Genomic DNA, 25,551 nt, shown 5'->3' with positions numbered 1-25,551 from the left:
ACCCAGGTCCTCCTGACTCCAGGGCCGGTGCTCTTTTCACTGTGACAGCTAGACACCCCAGTTAGTCTATTTTTTTTAAGGTGTTATTTTCTTCAGTCAGGTCGTTGACTGTAATTTCATAATTTTCTTGTATCGTTCTCATTTCTCTTCCCAATTTTTCCTCCACTTTTCTTATTTGGTTTTCAAAATCCTTCTTAAACTCCTTTATGGCCATTTCATATTTTTCTTGGAAGCTTTTGGTGCAGGAGTTCTGGCTTTGTTGTGTTCTTCCTGTTCCTTGCTTTGATTCTTTTTGTCCTCAAAATAGGAGTCTGTCAGATTGCTCTGCTTACTTTGCTACCTTTGCTTGCTCATGTTGCCGCTCAATTACTTGATTTTTTCAGCTTTTTGCCACAGTAGAACTCTGCTTTCAGAGAGGAGAGCTTTGTCCCAAATAGCTTGGGTTTTCTCAGCTGCCAAAGCTATTAGTTGGGTGCCCTCTCTGAAGCCTCCACATGCTCTGGCAAACTGGTCATGTACCCCACGATCTCTACCCTAGACCGCAATCCAGATCCAAGCAAGTTAGAGCAAGAGTGATTACCCCTCAGACTGGTTGCTTGGTCCCCCTACAATCTGCAGGCCAGGAGCTCTGAAGCTGCCACATGACAGCAGCTACATGGCTCTGGCTCCTCAGCGTCTTCTCCCTCCAGGGGCAAAGGCCGTACCACACTTCCGAGCTCCCAGGTCCCAAAGTCCACACTACACTGACCTCTTACTTTGTCCTTAGCCTCTATGGGTTGATAATTCTGGAAACTGCCACAGCTACTGGTGATCTGAAGTCCCTCTAGTCGGTTGCTGGTTGTGTCCTCCCTGAGGCTAAAACCTCTAGCTCACATGGGGCTGGGCTCGGCTCCCAGAGTGCTGTGCTGGCTTCTTCCTGCCAGTCTGCTGGGCTGTCTTCAGTGGGAAGTTAGCTTCTGTCTGTCATTTGGTGGGTTCTGTAGCTCAAAAGTTTGTTTAGAATCATTTTTTACATGAATTGGAGGAGGTGGAAGTGGGAGCTGCATAGAAGTCCTGTTTCTACTCCACCATCTTGACTCCACCTCCCAATTTTACTCATTTTTCACAACAGTTCTAAAACACTATCATTTTGAGGCTCCTTGGAGTTCAGTTCTCTTCAGACTACAGGGTTTGATTCACCTGGGAAAAGTGGTTATAAATATCACTTACCCATAGCATTCCATTAAATGCTTATTCTTCCTGATAACATTTTCCTCTACCCTGAAATGACTTAGTGTTTATTTTAAATGTAACTTTCATTTACTTATTTGCATAAATATTATTTTCTCTCAATAGAATATAAACTCCATGATGGCAGAGACTATTTTTTTTCTTTTCTTTACTCTTTCTATCCTCAGTACCTAGTACAGTGATTGGCCCACAGTGGATACTTGAAAAATGCTTGTCCTATTGAATTGAAAAAAATATGAATTCCTATTTGATAGCTTTCTGGGACTCTGTATAGAAGAATATGGGTTCCTAATGCCATTTGCAGAGGGAAAAATTCAATATGAATTAAAATTTTCTCCTTTCTTGATATAATAAGAATTTGATCATTTGACAACATGGGCATAAAATTCACATCTCAGTGTCTGTAGTTGCCAGTTGGCACCTGCCTCATCTCCTCTACTACCCTTGAAAATATCTTTTCTATCTTCACCTTTTCTCTTGAGTAGACTTCAGCCCCTTCATTTCAGTGTCTCCCGCCTCTTTTAAAGATGTTTTTCTTATTTAATAGTAATAGTCTTTCTTTTGGTTTCTTTTTCATCTTTTATTAATTCTTAGAAGAAATTCAATAGTAGTTTAATCATCTGTGAATACCTGATCTTGTATTCCACATTTCCAATATTACAAAAGTGATGTCCAATTCACTGCAATATCTAGACTATTTCCTTCGAGCTTTCTCTTGTGTTGCCTTTTTTTTCTTGTGTATATTTCCATTCATATGCTAAATAGTTCACCAGAGAGGTAAGGTGAAAACACTTTGATGACACCTTGCTTGTCCAAGAGTAGACTGTGGCCTTGGAAAGCCATTGTTTTGGGTCTACCAATTAAAATTCCCCTCCTTCCTCCTGACTTCCTTCCCTTCTTCTTCCTGGTACTAGCTAGCTTACAGAGTTCTTTTAGAATTGTTTTTTTAGAGCAACAAGGTGGCAGGGTGGTTAGAGGGCCTAGCCTCCCTGCTAGGTCAGAAAGATCTGAGTTCAAGTCTGACCTCAGCTGTGTGACCCTGGGGAAGTCAATTATATTCTGTCTGCCTGTTTCTTCAGCTCTAAAATGGAGATAATAATAGTACCTCCCTCAGGGTTGTCTTAGGACCAAATGAGGTAATAATTAGAAACCATTTAGCCCAAAGCCTGGCACACAGCAGGTGTTTAATAAAGGCTTATTCTCTTCCTTCCTGTTCAGTTACCATCAAACCTTTAAGTATGTTTCAGGATTTAATACCCCAGGAGCAAGCAGAGATAAAAGCAGATAAATCTGGGACAGCAAACTTTCTCAGTTATCTTTGGCATTTCCTGGTAATGGTACTAGCTGCACTTTCCTCTCTCACCTCCTACAGCTAGTCAGATTCTTGTCTGCTTTCCTCAACTCTCCTCTTAGCTCTATCTGTATAATCTGCAGATCTCTTGCTTTACTCACTGGTTTCCTCGATTTCACATCTTGCCTCTGATACTTCCTTTCTGTGTGGCCATGGGCAAGCTACTCATAACCTCCCTGTGCCTCTCTTCCCTTGTCTGTCAGATAATATTTGTAGTTTCTACTTTGTAAGGATCAAATGCAATAATGTATGTGTAGTATTTTGTAAACCTTAGGGCACAATATAAATTGACTGCGTCCTGTTGGTATTTCAAATTCTCACCCAGCTCTGCTCTCTGGTGTTTGTGTTCTGATTCTTGCTGGTCAATCCCTACTTGGGCCCAGGGCTGCCCTTATTTATCCTTCCATGCACGCATGCGTGTATTCCATGATTGGATATCCATGATATTGGATAGAGCATTGGATTTTGAGTTCAAACCCGACCTTGAACACTATTAGCTGTGAGACTCTGGGCAAACCACTTAACTTTTCAGTCTCAGTTTCCTTTTCTGTAAAAAAAGGTATAATAAAAGCATCTGCCTCACCAGACTGTTGTAAGGGACAAATGGTTTAATATATGTCAGGTGCTTTGTAAGCCTTAATATACCATATAAATATTAGTATTATTACTCTTCTTGTTTTTTTAGACAGGGCCCAACACCAGAGTTATTAGAATTCCTTTGGAGTTAGGGGCTTTACTCATGGAAACTTATTTATCACTATCTTTATTCCCATGTTACACACTTTTATTATGATTCTCTGTCTCTCCTCCTTGTCTCAGTCAATAATTCTTTATTAAGGGCCTACTGTGTACCAACAACTGTGGTAGGCATTGAGTATACTAAAACAAAAAATTAATTGGTCCCTATTTTCAATAAGCTTATAGTATATCAGGGAAAATGTACATATTAAAATATTAATACATATGTGTGTATATATATGTATACATATATGCATATAAAGAATTAATGGAAAACAGAAACAAAGTAGGGAGGGCATTAATATTTGGAGGATTGGGAAATGCTTCATGTAGAAGGTAATATTTGAGCTGTGTCCTGAAGGAGGTGTTCTGTGAGGCAAAGGTGAGGAAGAACAGTTTATATTTTATTTTAGAAGCAATAGGAGTCACTGGAGTGTTTCCAGTAAGCTGATGACTTGGTCATATCTATGAGTAAGAAAAATCACCTTGGCATCTGTGTGGAGAATTGATTAGAGAGGGGAGATGAAGCAGGGTGACCAATTTGGAGGCCATTGAGTCCAGGCCAATGGTGATAAGGGCTTGAGCTGCAGTGGTGGCTAAGGTGTAAGTAGAGGATGGATACAAGAGATATTATAGAGCTATAAGCAATAAGATTTGGAAGCAGATAGGATATTTGTTGAGAGGGAAGAATGTGGAATCAAGGATAATGCTTAACTTTTGACTTCAAGGAAGTAGAAGAATGGTAGTGCTTTCAGTAGGTAAGAGGAGTATGAGATCTCTTTTGGATATGTTGAGTTTGAGACGTCGATGGTTCATCCAGTTTGAGATGTTCAATAGACAGTTGGTAACACTGAAATTGAGCTTAGGATGTATAAACATGGGGTTAGCTACACAGACTATGTGTATATAGGAAAGCTTTTCATAGAAGTGATAAACTCATGAGAATAGATAAGGTTATTGAAAGAAAGCATAGAAAGAGAAGAGGGCCCAGTATAGAGCCACGGGATATATCCATGGTTGGAGCAAAGCAAATCATGAATAGTGAACCAGCAAAGGAGGTTAAAGAGTAGTTGGGCATGCAAAGAGGAGAATCAGGACAAAAGAGTGTCATAAAAGCCCAGAGAAGAGAGAATGTCCAGGAAAATAAGGTGGCCAAGAGTTTCCAATGTAGCAGCTAAATAGAGAAGGATGAGGACAGAGAAAAGGTAGTCAGATTTAACAATTAAGAGATCACTGGTAACTTTGGAGAGAAGTTTCAGTTGATGAAGTCAAGAGGTAGATTGAAAAGACTTGAGAAGTTAATGTAAGAAAAGGAAATAGAAACAGCGATTGTAGAAAACTTTTTTCCACTAGAATTTTGACTGAGAAAGAAATGGGAAATATGGGTGAAGGGTCCTGATTTAGTAAATACATGTTACTTCCTAAGTTTTAGACACAAAAATAAAGGAGTGCACAGGACTTGTTCTCAAGGAGTTGACATTTAAATGGGAAGAATTTCATGGAGAATTAGTTTTAATCAGATTTTTTTTCCTTTGCAGGTGATAGCACTGAGGGAATAAGAATTTTCTTTCAGGGGATGGTACCATGAGGAATGGAAGGCATTTTCAAGCATGGAAATATTTCTATTGGAAGGAGTCAATAAATGGTCTGATTCACTAGGATGAGGGATGTTGAGGCAGGTTAAATTGTGCCACAAAAAGCATGAAGTTAAAGAGGCCATTTATCACCTGAGGGGCTCAGATGGTAGAATGAGACTATTAGCTATGATGGAAATACTCCTTTCTTTCCCTACTGGAATGTTGATTTCTACCCATTTCCTTTTTTTTTTAAACAAAATTTTTTTTTTGTCATTCAGAACTTGACAAATACCAGCAAGTATGAACATTCCCATATACAAAAAAGAATGGAAAAAGATTATTGCATATGAGACCATGATTCTCTGTTAGGTTCAGCTGCATTCATTCAAGCCAATTTGAAGTGTCACTTATTTTAAGAAACTTTGAAGCCTTCACTGATTGTTTCCCTTATTAATTCCGCCTTAGGATGTTGGCAAGTTTCTGATGGACCTAAGTATTATTTTGTACTTTAGTTACTTGTGTCTGTTACATCACTCTCTATAAGATTGTAAAGTTTATAAAGACAGGGGCTGTATCTTCTCAAAACTTTGTGTCTTTCCTAGAGCTTAGCAGACTGCTTTGCATGTAGGAGAACAGTAGGTCTGGACCTTCTTTTGTGTCATGGACCCCTTTGATCCTCTAGCAGAACTTCTCCAAATGCTTTTAAATGCAGAAAATATATATGATTACAAAGGAACCAAAATGAAAAGGTTATAAAAACAATAGATTTTTTAAGAAGTTCAGGGGCCCCAGGTTAAGAACCCCTGTAGTAGAGGAAAGAGAAACAGAAGGTATAATTGGTAGGAGAGCAAATTCCAGTCTGTTTCAAAATTCAAAAATAGCCCAGGGCTATTCTGAAAGAAATGCCTCAGTTCTGCTACTAACTAGCTGTGCAACCAGGAACACATTGTTTAATCTCTCCAGGCCTATTTTCTCATATATATTAAGATATATGACCAATGCGATCTTAAGGTCCCTTTTAATTTCTAATATTCTTTAATCAAGATAATGTGCTAAGGTTAATGCCACAAACTCCTGTGTTATGATGCATCAAGTCATAGATTAGGGTTTGGGGGCATAATTAATATTGAGGCAAAACTCTATTTAATAAGAATGTATTACATCCTTAAACTGGCAAAAACAGCCTGAACCATGTCTGATTTGAATAGTGTTTTGCATAGGAACAGCCCTCATTTTTTGGGAGGGGCGGTGAGGAAATTCGGGGTGGGAGAAAGGAAGAACAGGGATGTGTTTTCCTTGTTCCTGAAGTTACATTCTGGGCACAAGCCTATCACACGGTTCTCTCATCCAAGGCTGCACATGTAGGAAGCAGAAAGCCCTCAACACAGTTTGGTCATAGAACATCCAAATCAGACAGAGCAAATTGTGTAAATTAGAACAAAATTGTAAGACATTTGGACCAAGCAGGCCTGCTCGTCTAATCAGGAGATGGGCACTATTTACTTTTCCATAATGCCCATTGGAAAAAGAGTGGGGGAAGAAGGCATCACCAATCTCTTGTAATATGTTTCTGAACTTGGCAACCCTAGCTGCGTTTGTCGCATATTTGCAGCTTGAAAAGTATCTGGCTTTTACAACAGCCAAAATAAGTATCCTTTAATCACTTTCAACCCAGGAACAGATGGGCAAACAGCGCTTTTATAAATGGGGCATACAAAATGCTTCAGTATCAGCCAAAACTAATTAGTAGCAATATCTGAACCAAATTCTAAAACTGATTTAGTATTTAATATATAGCCTCTTCTAAGCATTAAAAGCTGAAAGGAAATTCCCATTGTAGATGTTTTGCCAAAACTAGTGTCTAAAGTTCGGACATGATTAACTTACTAATTCACTCATTTCTGTATCTTTTTTGATGTATAATCTTCCTTATTTTTTCTTTCTTTCTATGAAAATATTATTTGATTTGAAACTCTGATCAATAAATTTATCACATCTAAGGGGAGAAAGCCAGATTTTCCTACTGAGTTTTGTTCTCCCCATTCTTTTTTCCCCCCAGTCTTACTGTAGTGGAAAGAATGTCACATTTGGGACTGGAACTTATTCTGTTAATCACAACCTGTGTGACCTTGAGGATGTCCCTTACCTTTCTGAGCCTCAGTTTCCTTATCTGTAACATAAAGGGTTTGGCTTAGATGACGTTATGGCCAGCTCTAAATTTGAACTCCTGTCATCTTTTTTCAGAAATTTTTAATGTGTACTTGAAAAGGGGCCATAGGGGGGGAAAATGCTATTGGCCACATAGGTGGTTTTTTTTTAAATGTTGATCTGCAGAGAGATATGAGAAGACATTTAGAAGTGGGTGACCATGGATACGTGAGATACTGCACACAATGTAGTATATTTATTCATATGTTACTTAGTTTTGAAGTTCTTCAAAACTTTTCTTTCTTTCTGTTATAAGAGATGGGTCTGAGGTGGGAGGAATACAATGAAAAAATATATGCATATATTTGTATATGATATAAAAACAAAATATATGGATAAATTTCATATTGAAAATTTGAAAGGTTACTACTATGTTTGCCATTTAATTGACCATTTATTTTCCCTTCTAGAAGGCTTCCTTAAGTAGGGTGCTATAATGAGTCCTACAGACTGCTGCTGAATGTTGAGAAACTTTATAAAAGGAAACCTTTTTCCATATCAGATTTGTTCAGGCTCCTTCAGGAGAGAAAGTGTTTCAGTTTTGTGTTTGCATTCCCAGTGCCTGGCTCGGTGCTTAGTACAAAAGCAGCTGTTTAAAAATTTTCCATCGATTGACTATGTGATTCAAGGGCAGAGGGGAAACAGAAATGGAAACAAAACCTTATATAGGACAAAGAAAGCTATCTCACATTCTCTGCCTATTGTAGATTGTCTGCAGCTTCTGGAGTACCAGATCTTGGCTGTTTGATAAAGCCTATGGACCCCTCCTAAGAATAATATTTTGAAGTGAATAAAATATACTACATTCGATTTCAAAAGAAACTAATTATATTGAAACACAGTAGTCTCACATATACATATGCATATACACAAACACAAATACATTTATGTATCATATACTTATATGGAAGATAATTACTACAGTATATCATCTACACATGTATACATATGCATTAACACAGACATATGTATGTGTATATAAATGCACATAGCCACATACACCCCCACCCCATACACACACACACACACACACACACACACACATGCATATATGGAAGCTAGGTGGCACAGTGAATAGAGTGCTGGGCCTGGAATCAGAAAGACCTTAATTCAAATCTGGCCTCAGTCACTTACCATTTGGGTGACCCTGGGTAAGTCACTTAACCCTGTTTGTCTCCGTCTTCTCATCTGTAAAAAGAGCTGGAAAAGGAAATGGCAAAACACTCCAGTATCTTTGCCAAGAAAACCCCAAATAGGGTCACAAAGAATTAGACATGACTGAAACAATTGAATGACAACATATATGTATATATACACATATATATGTATGTGTATATATGTTAAGTATGTATACAAACACATATAAAATCACAAGGCTTCAGACAACAGGTTAAGAACCCCTGTTCTAAGCCCCCAGGACAGCTAAAAAGACTTTGATTTCTTTAGCATTTTTTGCAAGCTTTTCTATCCACCCTTGATTTCAAACCTTTGCTTCTATCTTTTCCACATGTTCTTGGAAATTGAGTTTGAGGGGCAGCTAGGTGGTGCAGTGAATAGAGCACCTGCCCTGGAGTCAGGAGAACCTGAATTTAAATTTGGCCTTAGACACTTGACACGTTTAGTAACTGTGTGACCTTGGACAAGTCACTTAATACCAATTGCCTTGCAAAAAAAAAAAGAAATTGAGTTACTTCTTTAGATAGATCAGTCTCTTCAGATACTCCTTCTCTCTTTCTTTTTTTCAAATGCTTTAACTTCTGATTTACATCATTCATTTATGCCAGATTTTGAGTTACAAATTTTCTCCCTGTTTTTCCCCTACCCACCACCCCAAAACAGAAGTCCCACAGGATATCCCCTCCTCTAATCTGCTCTCTCCCATATTTTCTCCTATACCCCTTTCGACTTTTCCAGTGGATCTCTATGCCCCAGTGCCTGTATATCTTATTTCCCAATTACATGTAAAATATTATTGATAATAGTATATACATATATGCACATATACGTATATATACACACAATCACACACACACACACATATATATATATATATATATATTTGAATATTTGATTTTAAAACTTTGAATTCCAGATTCATTCCCTTCCTCCATTGTCACCCACCCTTACTGGGAAGATAAGCAGTTCAGTATAGGATGTTCATATGTGGCTAATGCAAAAAAATAACATAGTAGATATATTGTAAAAAACTGACTATATTTCCCCTCCCTCCTATCCCACCTCCCACTTGTTCTATTCTCTACTTTGATCCCATCTGTTTTCAAAAGTGGGTGCTTCCAACTTCCCTCCCCCCAACCTGCCCTCACTTCCATCATCCCCCCTTCTTCCCCTTCCCCCCTACTCTCCTGTAGGGTGAGATACCCTAATTAGTGTGTGTTTCATTCCCTCCCCAAGCCAAATTCAATGGGAAAAAGATTGACCCATTCCCTTTTGCCTTCCTATTCTTCCTCTCCATTGTAACCATTATCCCTTGCCTCTTCTGTATGAGATAGTTTACCCCATTCTGTCTCTCCCCATCTCCTCTCATTATATTCCTCTCTCACCTCTTAATTTCACCTTTTAAGCATCATCCCTTCCTGTTAAATTGGTCCTGTGCCCTCTATCTATGTATACCTGTAATTATATATACACATTCACGTATGTATTCATATGCCCATATACCCTCATATATAGACACACATATATATTTCTATTCCCTTCAACTACTGAAAAAAGTTTCATAAGTTACAATGATTGTTTTTCCATGTAGGAATGTTAATAGTTCAACTTTGATAAGTTCCTTATGATTTCTGGGAATTCTAGAATTCCAGAACCTGGCTATAATATTCCTAGGAGTTTTCTTTTGGGGATCTTTTTCAGGAGGTGATCAGTGGATTCTTTCAACTTCTATTTTGCCCTCTGATTCTAAAACATCAGGGCAGTTTTCTTTGAGAGCTTCCTGGAGGATGATTTCTAGGTTCTTACTTTGATCATGGCTTTCAGGTAGTCCAATAATTTTTAAATTATCTCTCCTGGATCTATTTTCCAGGTCAATGGTTTTTCCCATGAAATATTTCACATTGCCTTCTACTCTTTCATTTGTTTGGATCTGTTTAACAGCATCTTGATTTCTCATAAAGTCATTAGCTTCCATTTGCTCCAATCTAATTCTGAAGCCATGATTCTCCTCATTGAGCTTTTGAGATTCTTTTTCCATCTGGCAAATTCAACTTTTTAAGGCATTCTTCTCCTCATTGCTTTTTGAGCCTCATTTTCCACTTGAGTCAGTCTGTTTTTTAAAGTGTTATTTTCCTCAGTCAGGCTGTTGACTCTCATTTCATAATTTTCTTGCATTGTTCTCATTTCTCTTCCCAATTTTTCCTCCACTTCTCTTATCTGCTTCTTAAGGTCCTCTATGGCCTGTAACCAACTCATATTTTCCTTTGAAGCTTTTGGTGCAGGAGTTCTGACCTCACTGTCTTCCTCCTGTTCCATGCTTTGCTCCTTTTTGTCCCCCAATTAGGAGTGTAACGTTGGAATCTTCTGTCTGCTTTGTTTCCTTTGCCTGCTCATTTTGCCACTCAATTACTTGACTTTTGGGCTTTTTGCCACAGTAGGTCTCTACCACCAGACAGGGGAGCTTTCATCCCAAACGCTGGGGTTTTCTCAGCTGCCAGAGGTATTAGATGGGTGCCCTCTTTGAGATCTCCACTCTGGCAAGCTGGCCATACACCCCAGGACCTCCACCCTAGAGTGCAATCCAGATCCAAGCACGTTAAAGCAAGAGTGATTACCCCTCAGAGTGGTGCTTGGTCCCCCTACACTCTGCAGGCCAGGAGCTGAAGCAGCCACATGGTGCTGGCTAACTGTGCCAGAGTCTCAGTGGCTTCTCGCCCCGGGGGCAAAAGGCATGCTCTCCCACTTACTGGTCCCAAAGTCCAGACTGCACTGACCTCTCACTTTGTCCTTCGCATCTATGTGTTGATAAATCTGGAAATGGCCACAGCTGCTGCTGATTTGGAGTTCCTCCAGCTGGTGGCTGGTCAGGCCCGCCCTGGGGTTAAAGTCTGGGGGGTGAGGGGGGGGGGGGGGGTGGGGGTGGGGCGGGGGCTGGGCTGGGCTCGGCTCGGCTGGGCTCGGCTCCCAGAGCACTGCACTGGCTGATTCCTGCTGGCCTACAGCGCTGTCCTCAGCGGGAGGTTAGCTTTTCTGTGTCATTTTGTGGGTTCTGCAGCTCCAAAGTTTGTTTAGAGTCCCCTTTTTACATGGATTGGGGAAGATGGAAGCAGGAGCAGCAGGGAGGTCCTGTTTCTACTCAGTCATCTTCTCCCTCTCTCTTTTTTTCCCTCCCTGATGTTATCTTCAAGTATGCTATCAGAATTATTTTCCTGGAGTCTTTCATTCCACACTACCTGACGATCCATGGTACTTTGAAAAGAGTGCTGGATTTGAAATCAGAGGATTTGAGTTCAAGTGTCAGTTTTGTCACTTATTACCAGAATGGCCTTGGGGAAGTAATTATCCTCTCTGGGCCTCAGTTTCCTCATTTGTGGAATTAGGACTAAATGGTCTCTAAGGTTCCTTTCAGTGGTGAGTATGTGATTCCTACAATACATGAAAGTCTTGTATCTGTGCTAGTTGGCTAATTTGTGTCTGAAATCTATTTTCCATTTTTTTCCCAATTGTCCAGGTGATTTAAGTTATACTAAGGGATGTGCTAGTTAGCTCGTATTAGCTCGTGAGAGCTTATTGTTAAATTTTCAGTATGAACATTTGTACCTCTGAATTGGCAAATGTTACAAATCAGGGGTTGATTTATGGCTTTATTGACTGTCTAGACTTAATCAAATAATGAAGAAAATGTTAATTGCTGCAGATTAAACTTAAAAATATGTCATGAAACCTTTTTTCCCCTAGAGAGCCAATTGTTAAGCATATACCAGCACATCCCTACCTGAAGCCTAGGTTATTCCTCTTGCATGATAGCTGTATGCATTTTGTCTCTCCACCCTTTTATTCTTGTCCAAATATTTTCTGCTTTGTTTTCCCTCTCAGTTTGTGGATTTTCATATGTTTACATTTTCTTGACAAATAGCGCAACTCCATCTTAATTCAATTAAAAAAATTTTACTAAGCACTTATTGTGTACCAGGAATGCACACAGTGTCATTGGAATACATTTTTCTCATAAAACAGGAGAGATGAATTCAATAAGTCTTTCTTGTTATGCCATAGTCTTTAAAATTTAATATTTTATTATGAACAAAAAAGAACGTCAATATGCAAAGAAACAATTTGCAAAAAATATGCAAAAAGAACATGTCAATATGAAAAAAAATTTGAACTTTTGTTATGCATGTTTATGTTTTTCTCCAATAAAGCTTTTAAAAGATGATTCAAATTTAACAAAGTAGTTTCCACACTGTTCTGGTTTTCTGTGACACTTTCTGAACTTTCTTCTCTTCCCTTCTGTGTATTTTTAAATTGTTCACTGATGTTCTTTTCTTTGTCTTCTTCCATTTTAGTATGACTATCACTACTCTCTCCTTCCCATATCTTCCTGCTCTCCAAAAAAGTCATTATTAGTAAAAAAAAAAAAAAGTATAATTGCATAAGAAAAATCCATACCTTGGCATGTCTGAAAACATGTATCTTATTCTATACTTCAGTGCATCAGATCTATGCCCAGTGGTGGGAAGCTTACTCAATCTTCAATGCCCTATACATAGTTGGTTGTATTGATCATAGTTCTTAGGGCATTTACAGTTATTTTTCTTTATTCCATTTTAGTTATTTTATAAACTTTTATCTTGATTCTGCCAAACTGACTCTGCATTAGTTCATACAAATCTTCCCAGTTTTCTTTGAGTCTGTCTCTAACCATTTCTTAAGACTAAATATTATTAAATTACATTTATATACCATACTATGTTCAGCCTTTCCCCAGTTGATAGACATCTACTTCATGTACAATTCTTTGCCACAATAAAAAAGGGCTGCTAAAAATATTTTTGTACATATAGGTTGTTTTCTTCTGCTCTCATTTAGCTATAAGCCAAGTAGTAGTATCATTAGATCAAAACATATGCCTAATTTGGTGACTGTTTGGGTATGTTTTCTGGAGTTTTTGGACCATATTACAGCTCCATCAATGGTGCATTACTTTGCCTGTCCTTCCATAACGCTTCCAACATTTGTTAGTTTCCTTTGTTTTGGGTTATCTTTGCCAATTGGATGAGTGTGAGGTACCCATCCTCATATTATTTCTAAATATTATATATATATATATATGTATGTATATATGCACATATCCATGTGTGTGTGAGAGAGAGATTTTAAACATTTTTTTCCTTATGGTAATTGATAGTCTGCCTTTTTCTTTTATAACCTACCTGTTCTCATCTCTTTGACCATTTATCTCATAGGTAAGAACTCTGGTTCTAATATATTTTATCAATTCCATATACACACATATACTTATAGTGCCCACACACAATATATGTTTACATATAGATAGTTATTTAACCTGTCAGAGCTCTAGGCAACTAAAACAGAGAAGGTGCCTATCTGTCTTGGTAAAGGATGTATCTTCATCTGGGAGACCCCTGAAATAATGAAAGAAAAGTTATTTCTACCCCTTGAATATCAGACCTTTATCAGAGAATTTGCTGCAAAGGTTCCCACCCTCCCCCTGCAGTTAGTTATTTCCTTTCTAATTTTAACTACATTGATTTTGTTTGTGGATTTAACATTAGTCTTCCTTTGGACAATGAGACTGTCTAGCCTTCTTCCTGATATATCTAAGGATCTTGCAGAATAAACCTTCAGGGTAGAAGTAAATGAAGAAGGAAAAAAGTCTCATTGAATGCCAGAATAACTAATTACACATTTCTTTTATAGAAGACTTAAATGGATAACAGGCAATTATATAGTGTTATGTCCATTATACCAATAGTTCTAAGTCATTAAGGCTTATTTAAATACATCGATTTTAATGTAATAGTAATAATGATAATAATAAATTTTTATAGTGCTTGCTGTGTTTTAGGCACTGTGCTAACTAAGTATTTTATAAATATCTCCTTTGATCCTCATGACAACCCTGAGAGGTAGGTGTTATCTTAATTTTACAGATTAGAAACTGAGGCAAAGAGAGGTTATAGTGACTTGCACAGGGTCACACAGTTAGTAAATATCTGAGGCTGAATTTGAACTCAAGTCTTCTAGACTCCAGGTCCAACACTCTGTGCACTGTGGTGCCACTTAGTACCTCCATTGTTATTTGATGTCGTTCAGTAACATTTTACTCTGTGATCCTGTGGATGACATCATGCTAATACTGTCCATGGGGTTTTCTTGGCAAAGATATTGGAGTGGTTTATCACTTCCTTCTTCAGAGGAAAATAGAAGTTAAATGACTTGCCCAGGGTCACACAGCTAGTAAATATCTGAGGTCAGATTTGAAGTTAGTTCTTTCTGACTCCCGTGCTCTATCTTTTGGGTTCTCTAGCTGTCCATTATTTCTTACACTTATCTGAAAAAGAAAAGAAAAGAAAACCTTTTCATTTTCATTTCTAGGATCAAATCTAATAGCTATTATTCTGACGTCGAAAGAATTGGACCACACTTAGACATTTATCTTGCCTTTCAACCTCAACTCCGGAAGCGTAAAGACAAAATGAGCAAAAAGATCCTGAAAGCAATCATCTTGATTCAGGGTGCCATTAGGGGGTGGCTTGAACGGAGAAGACTAGCAAGAGTAATAGCCAAGGTAATGAATATCTTTAAGAGTTCTTCTAAACTGGATCTATTAACATTTTGAAATAGTTGCTTTGACATAGTTGCTTAGAAATTACTTCTGTGCATTTTCTAAACTGAATGCTAGCCAAATGAAATATTCAGTTATCAGTAGACTATTGATAAAGATAACATAAGCCCCTTGAGAATGCAGTTATTTAATTTTTGCCTTTCTATTGCTGTCACTCATCATGGGGCCTTGTATCTTGTAGGTACTTAATAAACGAAATCCCTCATTCAATTAATGCTTTGCATGGTGTCTGCCATAGAAAAATGCCAAATTAAATGTTGTTGTTCAGTCATACACAACACTTTGTGACCCTGTGGACCATACTGTCCAGGAGATTTTCTTGACAAAGATACTTGAGTGGTTTGCCATTTCCTTCTTCATTGGATTAAGGAAAACAGAGGTTAAGTGACTTGTTGAGGTTACAAAGTTAGCAAGTGTCTGAGGCCAGATATGAACTCAGGTCTTTCTGACTCCAGGCCCAGCACTCTGTCCACTGGGTCACCTAACTGCTAAATAAATATTTACCATTCATTCAACATTTATTAAGTATCTACAGTACACTTTAATTCCTTAGAGACAATAGTATTCTAAAATTCATAATTATGAAAACATTACCAGGAAAACGTTCATGTTGACTCCTTAAGTTATTGTATCGTGGAGCATCTTGGGAACTTTGAAAACATTGTATAATTTCCCAAATAAAGTTCAGGTCATTTTAGTTCTCCTTTTCAGGTCTGGGCACATCTTATAGCCTAAATACGGTGCCTATCTTAAACATATGTAGCTAGCAACAAACTTAATAGAATTGGTATACAAAGTTATGGCATAATCTGAAAATCAGGATCCAAGACTTTTGCCTCCCAGGCTCAGTCTCTCACCATGAAAGACCATAGAGTTGACTTTGGTCATCCCTTTCATGTGGAGATGATTGTTACATTTATTCAGGAAACACAAAACATGCACTAAAGTGCAACCTATTGTATGAGGTTCTAGGTTTTATAGGGAGGCCTCTGTCCTCAAGAGTTTATAATCTAATAAAAGAAAGGCAAGAAGCAAATAACTGATACAGAACAGAATAGGAAAAGTTTGTATTGTCATCTCTTTTAGAATGACTCCCAAATTTACACACCTAGTCCTCTGCCTGGATTATCTCAAAGGCATCTCATCTTTACTATGCCCCCAAACAAACTCATGATACCAAAGCTTTGCATTTCATCCTGGCCATCTTTTCATTAGTCCTACCACTACTTCTCTTCTCTCCATTTGGAACAATACTCTCTAGACTAGAATTCCCCAAACCTCCCTACCCCCAATCACTTTTGAAAGTAACTCCTGCTTGGAGGTGGAGCTTCCTTGATTGGTGAGTGATTAAATATTATTTTACTTAGCCCATTATATTTAGCTAACCTCAGACTAGGCTATGCTTAACATCCCATCTAGCAATTCCACTTAAAATTTTTAAAAATCGCATGCTCATTATCTTTGTAGTTGCATTGGTCAGGGATTTTAATTGATTTTAATAAATGATATTCTGATAAAATATATTCCTTGTAGGAAGAGAAGCATTAAGGTTGGATTTGGTTCTAAAATCTTTTCTTCCTTCCTTCCTTCCTTCCTTCCTTCCTTCCTTCCTTCCTTCCTTCCTTCCTTCCTTCCTTCCTTCCTTCCTTCCTTCCTTCCTTCCTTCCTTTCTTCTTCCTTCCTTCCTTCCTTTGTAATCAGCAAATAATAAAAACATTTAATTTTGTCTTCTTTATACTCTTTAGGCAATTGTGTGCCTGCGAAGATTTAGTCTGCTATATATAAACATTTAGGGGCAGCCAGGTGGCATAGTGGATGGAGTACCAGGATTGGAGCCAGTAAGACTTATCTTCCTGAGTTCCATTCTGACCTCAGATACTTACTGGCTATACGACCCTTGACAAGTCACTTAACCCCATTTGCCTCGGTTTACTCATCTATAAAATGAGTTGGAGAAGGAAATGGCAAACTGCTCTAGTATCTTTGACAAAAAATTCCAAAAAGAAGTCATGAACAGTTGGCTATTACTGAACAATATAAATATTTGCAAAGGCTTCTTTTTCCTCCTCATTTACATTGAGGATAGCTTTGATATAGATGTACACCATTCTCATGCAGAGTTAATGAAGATAAGAAAAAAGGCATCTGGCTTGGTAGTTGTTGATATTCTTTTTTGGGGTATTAACACTGTCCATGATTTTTCCATTCTTTTATTCTCTTCTCCCTGAGATACTTTTTATTTATTTTTATTTTTTGCTTTTTGGAGGGCAATTGGGGTTAAGTGACTTGCCCAAGGTCACACGGCTATTTTTTGTGTTAAGTGTCTGAGGCCAGATGTGAACCCAGGTCTTTCTGACTCCAGAGCCTGTGCTCTATCCACTGCACCACCTAGCCGCCCTCCCTGAGATACTTTTTAAAAATAATTCCTCAATGCTTTCAAAATTGTTTTGTTCCCAGGAAAGATTTTCTTGGTGTAACTTTAGTTTAGCCTATTTGTTCTTTCAGATGTAGTCTTTCTCAATGCCCTTTCTACTTAATGCCATTTCTGTATTTTCATATAGCACACCAGAGACTTGGGTTTTAGAGACTTAATGAGGAAATTCCTTTGATGCCGATAATTAAAATAGATTATTATAAAAATACTAACAGATTAATCCTTTTTAGGACCAGTGATCATCTTCTTACTAGTTTCATACCTAAATGCCTTTGGGATGGTAAGGCACAATTAAGCCTCATGCCAAACTTTCCACAGGTTCTTTTTTCCCTTGCGGTTTTTCATCCTTTTATAAGTCATCATTGCTCATGATCTTCCACCATCCTTCCCCATAATATTTTGCAAATGAGTTTGCATATTCTTGCCATCTCCATTTGCTAGGCAAAGAATTAAAGTGATTATTGGCTAAGGAGTTTCTAAGCTCTTTTCTCTTCCTTTTGGTGATGACTGCTTTATACGAGTTATATTTTTATCTTTGTTTTTTTCTTTTTTTAAAGTTAATTTGTTTGTTTACTTTTAGTTTACAGGATTAAATTCCACAATTCCTTGAGTTTCACATTTTGTCCCCCTCCTTACCCTCCCCCCCATGGCGGCATATAGTCAAGTATAGGATCTGTAAATACTTTCACATTATACATTAGTCAGGTTATAAAGACGGATTGTATCAGATAGAATGAAAAATGGTAAACAGGACATAAAACCAAACAAGAAAAGGAAAAGATCAGGTATTTTGCTTCCACCTGGATATAAACTCAGTTCTTTCTAGTTCTTTCTCTGGATGCACATATTTCTCTCCATCATGAGTCTTTTGGGATTGACTAATATCACTGCATTGCTGAGAAGAGTCCAGTCTATCAAAGTTGCTCATCACACATACATTGTGTCTGTAATTGTGTACAAATTTCTCTTGGTTCTACTGTTCTCACTCAGCATCAGTTTGTATAAGCCTCTCCAGGTAAATATGAAGACCATCTGCTTCTCGTTTCTTATAGCACAATAGTATGCCATAACATGCATATACCACAACTTGTTCAGCCATTCCCCAATTGATGGGCACCCCCCCAACCTCCAATTCTTTGCCATCACAAAAAAAGCTGCTATGAACGTTTTTGTACATATGGGTCTTCCTCCCACTTCTATGATCTCTTTGGGATGCAACCCCAGGAGTGGTATTGCTGGGTCAAAGGATATGAAAATATTTATAGCCCTTTGGGCATAATTCCAGATTGCTTTCCAGAAAGGCTGGATCAATTCACAACTCCACCAGCAATGCATTAGTGTTCCAATTTGCCCACATCCTCTCCAGCATTTGTCATTTTCCAGTTTTCTCATCTTAGCCAGTCTGACTAGTGAGATGTGGTACCTCAGAGTTGTTTTGATTTACATTTCCCTAGTCAATAGTGATTTAGAGCATTTCTTCATGTGCTTATAGATATCTTTCATTTCTTTCTCTGAAAACTGCCTGTTCATATCCTTTGACCATTTTTCAATTGGGGGATGACTTGTATTCTTATAAATTTGACTCAATTCTCTGTATATTTTAGAAATGAGTCTTTGTCGGAGACATAGGTTGTAAAGATTCTTTCCCAATTTCCCACCTCCCTCTTAATCTTGGTTACATTGGCTTTGTTTGTACAGAAGCTTTTCAATTTCATGTAGTCAAAATTATCCATTTTACATTTTATAATGTTCTCTAATTCTTGTTTAGTCATAAAGTCTTTCCCTCTCCACAAGTCTGACAGGTAAACTATTCCTTGTTTTAGGGGACTGCTTACAGTATCAACCTTTATACCTAGATAATGTACCCATTTAGACTTGATTTTGGTATATGATGTTAGATAATGGTCTATGCCCAGTTTCTGCCATACTATATTCCAGTATTCCCAGCAGTTTTTGGAGTTCTTATCCCCAAAACCAGGGTCTTGAGTTTTATCAAACAATAGATTACTATAGTCATTGACTTCTGAATCTCGTGTGCCTAATCTATTCCATTGATCTGCTCCTCTATTCCTCAGCCAGTACCAAGTAGTTTTTTTTTTTTTTTAAGCAATCGGGGTTAAGTAACTTGCTCAAGGTTACACTGCCAGTTATTATTTCTGGGTGTGGTGCTGAGTATCTGAGCCCGGATTTGATCCAGGTCATCCCAACACTGGAGCTGATGCTCTTACTCGCTGAGCCACCTGGCCGCCCCTAAGCAATTGGGGTTAAGTAACTTGCTCAAGGTTACACGGCCAGGTGTTTCTGGGTGGATGCTAAATGTCTGAGCCCGGGATTCGATCTCCAGGTCTTCTCAACACTGGAGCCGGTGCTCTTACTTGCTGTGCTACCTGGCCACCCCAGTACCAAGTAGTTTTGATGACTGCTGCTTTATAATACATATTGAAATCTGGTATAACTAATCCACCTTCCCTAGCATTTCTTTTCATTAATTCCCTTGATATTCTAGACCGTTTATTCTTCCAAATGAATTTTGTTACTATTTTTCTAGCTCTATAAAGTAGTTTTTTGGTAAATTAATAAGTATAGCACTAAATATATAATTTAATTTATGTAAAATTGTCATTTTTATTATATTAGCTCGACCCAGCCATGAGCAATTGATATTTTTCCAATTAGTTAGATCTGACTTTATTTGTGTGAAAAGTGTTTTGTAGTTGTGGTCATAGAGGTCCTGGGTTTGTTTTGGCAGGTAGATTCCCAAATATTTTATAATGTCTACAGTATCTTTAAATGGGATTTCTCTTTCTATCTCTTGCTGTTGAATTTCATTGGAAATATATAAGAATGCTGAGGATTTATATGGGTTTATTTTATATCCTGCAACTTTGCCAAATTTATTTATTGTCTCAAGTAGTTTTTTACTTGATTCTCTATGTATATCATCATATCATCTGCAAAGAGTGATAGCTTGGTCTCTTCTTTGCCTAATTTGATTCCTTTTTCTTCTCTAATTGCTACTGCTAACATTTCGAGTACCAGATTGAATAAGAGGGGTGATAGTGGACACCGTTGTTTCACCCTTGATCTTATGGGAAATGCTTCTAGCTTCTCCCCATCACATATAATACTTGCTGATGCCTTTAAATAGATGCTACCTATTAATTTAAGGAAGGTTCCATTTATTCCTATACTTTCTAATGTTTTTAATAGGAATGGATGTTGTATTTTGTCAAAAGCCTTTTCTGCGTCTATTGAGATGATCATGTGGTTTCTGCTAGTTTTATTGTTGATATGATCAATTATACTGATGGTTTTCCTAATATTAAACCATCCTTGCATTCCTGGAATAAATACTGCCTGATCAAAGTGTATTATTCTTGAGATAAGTTGCTGTAGTCTTTTTGCTAGTATTTTATTTAGAATTTTTGCGTCTATATTCATGAGGGAGATTGGTCTCTAATTTCCTTTCTCTGTTTTCTCTCTTCCTGATTTAGGTATCAGTACCATATTTGTGTCATAAAAAGAATTTGGTAGGACTCCTTCCTCACTAATTTTCCCAAACAGTTTGTAGAGTATTGGAATCAATTGTTCTTTAAATGTTTGATAGAAATCACTAGTAAACCCATCTGGCCCTGGAGATTTTTTCCTAGGGAGTTGACTGATGGCTTGTTCAATTTCTTTTTCTGAGATGGGGTTATTTAAGAAATTTATTCCTCTTCAGTTAATGTGGGCAACTTGTATTTTTGTAAATATTCATCCATTTCCCTAAGATTGTCAAATTTATGTGCATACAATTGGGAAAAATAATTCCTAATTATTGTTTTGATTTCCTCTTCATTGGAGGTAGATTCACCCTTTTCATTTTTGATACTCATAATTTGATTTTCTTCTTTCTTTTTTTATCATATTGACTAAGGGTCTATCAATTTTGTTGGCTTTTTCATAAAACCAGCTCTTTGTTTTATTTATTAATTCAATAGCTTTCTTAATTTCAATTTTATTAATCTCTCTTTTGGTTTTCAATATTTCTAATTTAGTATTTAATTGGGGATTTTGAATTTGTTCTTTTTCTAGGTTTTTTAATTGCATGCCCAATTCATTGACCTCCCTTTTGTCTAATTTAATCATGTATGCACTCAGGGATATAAAACTTCCACTAAGAACTGCCTTTAATATATCCCACAAATTTTGCTATGTTGCCTCATTATTATCATTCTCTTGAATGAAATTACTGATTCTTTCTATAATTTCTTGTTTGACCAACTCATTCTTTATGATTAAATTGTTTAATTTCCAATTGGCTTTTATTCGGTCTTTCCATGGCCCTTTATTGCATATAATTTTTATTGCATCATGATCTGAGAAGGATGCATTTAATATTTCTGCCTTACTGCGTAGAATTGTGAGGTTTTTATGCCCTAGAACGGGGTCAGTTTTTGAGTATGTGCCATGAACCGCTGAAAAGAAGGTATATTCCCTTTTTATCCCCGTTCAGTTTTCTCCAGAGATCTATCATACCTATCTTCTCTAAAATCCTGTTCACCTCCTTAACTTCTTTCTTGTTTATTTTGAGGTTAGATTTATCAAGTTCTGAGAGGGGGAGATTAAGGTCTCCCACTAGTATAGTTTTGCTATCTATTTCTTCCTCTAATTCCTTTACCTTCTCCTCTAGGAATTTGGATGCTCTACCACTTGGTGCATATATGTTAACTAATGATATTGCTTCATTATCAATGGTGCCTTTTAACAGGATATAGTTTTCTTCCTTATAACTTTTAATTAGGTCAATTTTTGCTTTTGCTTTATATGAGATAAGGATTGCTACCCCTGCATTTTTTTACTTTAGCTGAGGCATGAAATATTTTACTCCAGCCTTTTACCTTTACCCTGTGTGTATCCCTCTGTTTCAGATGTGTTTCTTGTAAACAGCATATTGTAGGATTATGATTTCTAATCCATTCTGCTATCCGTCTCCTTTTTATGGGAGAGTTCATTCCATTCACATTTACAGTTACGATTGTTATCTGTTTCTTTCCCTCCATCCTATTCCTGCCCCTATTTACATTTATATTTTTCCCTCTTTCTCCCTTCCCCACCTTAATAGTTTTCCTTTTGACCACTGCCTCCCTCAGTATTCCCTTATCAGCCCCCTCCCTTTTCCTCCCCTTTCCCCTTACTTCTTCCCTCCCTACTAACCACCCCCTCCTTTCATAGCCCTTTCCCCCTCCTACTGCCTGTAGTATATTTTTATACTTAATGAAGTATGTTATTTCTTCTTTGCACCAAGAGTGACAGGAACAAATCTCATGTGAAGCTCTTCTCCCTCCCCTCTTTCCCTCTAAAATTATACTTTTTGAGTTTCTTCTCCATACAGTCCTATCCTTTTAACTGGTGGTTATTCCCTCCTTGCACCAGAACCAATGAAGGAAAAGCTTATATGATTCCCATCTCCCTCCCTTCTTTTCCTCTGCTATACAGTTTTTATGCCTCTTTGTGTGGCATAATTTACCCTTTTCCACTTCATTCATTCCCTTTCTTCCATTGCAATACCTTTGTAGCCCTTATTAAGATTCTTTTTAATTGTCAATTTTTGTATTTTATACCCATACCCTCTACTTGTCTATAACCAGTTTGCTCTTATCAAATAATAGGGTGTGTGTGTGTTTTCCTTGTTTACTTTTCTATGTCACTGTTGCATCTCATAATTAATTGGAGGTTGAATTTTCCATTGAGTTCTGGCTTTTTTATCAAAAAGGTCTGGAACTCTGTTATATCATTGAATGACCATCTCTTTGCCTGGAAGAATATGTTCAGTCTCGCTGGGTATGTGATCCTTGGTTGTAACCCGAGTTCTTTTGTCTTCTGGAAAATTGTATTCCACTGCCTCTGATCTTTCAGTGTAGAGGCTGCCAAATCCTGTGTGATACTCACTGTGGACCCTCGATATTTGAATTGTTTCTTTCTGGCCACTTGAAGTATTTTCTCTTTTATCTGGTAGTTCTGCAGTTTGGCCACAAAATTTCGAGGACTTTTCAGTTTGGGATCTCTTTCAGCAGGTGTCTGGTGGATTCTCTCGATTTCTATTTTACCCTCAGGTTCTAGTATCTCAGGGCAGTTTTCCTTAATGAGCTCTTGGAGAATGTTGACCAGGCTCATTTTTTCATCATGATTTTCTGGTAGGCCTATGATTCTCACATTATCTCTCCTGGATCTGTTTTCCAGGTCAGTTAATTTTTCTTTGAGGTATTTTACCTCTTTTTCTAATTTTTTCCCTCTTGTTGTTTTGTTTGACTAATTCTTGGTTCCTCATAGAGTTATTTGTTTCAATTTGGTTGATTCTAGTTTTTAGCAAATCATTTTCCTTGGTTAATTTTTGGAGCTCCTTTTCCATATCATACATTTTTCTTTTTAGAGAGATGTTTTCTTCATTATAATGTTTTTCTAATTCTGCTACTTTGGTTTTGAGAGAATTATTCCTTTTGTCTTCTATCTCTCTCATTAAGTTTTCAAAGTTCCTTTTGATCTCATCTAGGAGAGCTTTCTGTGCTTGGGACCCATTCCCTGTTGATGTTTCAGCTGTGGGTGTGGAGTCCACATTGTCTCCCTCTGAGTTTGGTTCCTCCCTCTGATGATAGTAGGACTCCAGAGTCTTTGTTTTTGTAGCCTGCTTTCTGCCCATTTTGACGCTGGGCCCTAGCCATGCCCTTCCTCTAGGGATCCCAAGCCTTAACTGTAGAGGGTTTTGCCCTGGGGCAAGAGTTACTATGTTTTTCAGGGTGGCGGGGGGTTTGGAGCAGGTGAGGTTCACTCTGTCATCCTGGTCTTTGGAGGTCCTGATAGGGGCTTTTTTTTTTTTTTAATTTCTGGTCTATGAACTGGTAGCCTTAGGAGTATTTGCTCTCCAGGACAGGGGCCCCTGTATTTGGTTCTTACCTTGCTCTTTCCAGTCCCAGCCCTTTGGTGATAGGCCTGGTAGTAGCCCTATGGTTGGTGGGATGACTTGCCCTCTGAGTTCATCAGGCCCCTTCCAGGCCTGCCTCTGCCAGCCTCGCCTTATGCCTGCCTCTGTGTCTGCCGGCTGTGCCTTCCGGGCCTGCCTTTGTGTCTGCCGGCCTCTTTCCTTTTTTCTATTTCACCATTTTTATCATTAGTGTCTAATTTGAATGTCACATTGTAGCAATTATAGTTGTTCATTGTATTTTCTTATCTGTAGTCTTTATTTCCAGCTTTATGTTGATATTAACCTTTGTTTTAACTCTTCCTATACATAATAAATTATGCTGTGACTTTGTTATCAGGAAACAATCATTTTGTTCTGTTCAGATACAGTCAGTTTTATGTCATACTAACCTGCCAAAAAAGTTATAATATTCTTTTTCATATTAGGGAAAGCCAATGGAAACTTCTCTTGGAAGATCATTACATAGTTCCTAGTGATTGATTATATATATGTATATACACATATGTGTACATACACACATATATACATACATGTGTTTATATACACATACATGTATTCTTCTATACCTCACTAGGAACTATATAATTATACACTCACATATATACAAATGTATATATACATATATATACACATATGTATACACATACATCTAAGTAATTCAGCTTTATATAATCTCAGAGAAAAGCTTTATTTCCCCCTTGTATTTAACATCAACTTTATCAGGGTATTCTGGCTTCACAGTCTTTGTACCTTCAAACTAACATTTTTGGTGAAGTATCTGAATTAACTCACCATGAAAAATGTCATTACATTTTTCTTTACCTGCTTATTCTTTTCTCCAAAGTATTTTTAAGTTTATCCTTCATAGGAACAAAGAAAGAAGTCCACTTGAAAGCTGTCTCATGGAGAAAACCTTTCATCAGCATCAAGAACATTGTCATTATTGCCTTGTTTTTCCTGCTCATATTTTTCTTTTATTCATATACTCCTGGTTTACATCACGTTTTTGGTTTAAATCCAATCAATCAAGCAATAAAGATTTATTAATTGCATACTAAAATGGGACAAGCTCACAACCTTGATAAATTTCTTTTTAAGACATTAGCAATGATTAAAGTCTTGTATACATGCTAAGGCTAATCTAGGTATCTCTACAGAAGTTTTTAACCTAGGTCAATGAACTTATTTATATATATATATATATATATATATATATATATATATATA

General features: G+C 37.4%; 1 protein-coding gene across 1 annotated transcript in view; it reads left to right on the top strand.

Moving 5' to 3' along the window:
• The window catches only part of IQCM (IQ motif containing M), a 431,897-nt gene that overhangs the window by 154,899 nt on the left and 251,447 nt on the right, over positions 1 to 25,551 (top strand). The window contains exon 6 of the mRNA XM_069105013.1: positions 14,680 to 14,872. Within this exon, the coding sequence (XP_068961114.1) occupies positions 14,680 to 14,872 (193 nt within the window). The remainder of the gene's footprint in view (positions 1 to 14,679; positions 14,873 to 25,551) is intronic.

This window comes from Petaurus breviceps, unplaced genomic scaffold (genome assembly GCF_028583685.1).
Source record: "Petaurus breviceps papuanus isolate PSGF00001 unplaced genomic scaffold, PetGlider_PUasm1.0 76, whole genome shotgun sequence".
NCBI classification, from domain to species: Eukaryota; Metazoa; Chordata; class Mammalia; order Diprotodontia; family Petauridae; genus Petaurus; species Petaurus breviceps.
This window is presented reverse-complemented; position numbering and strand designations above follow the sequence as displayed.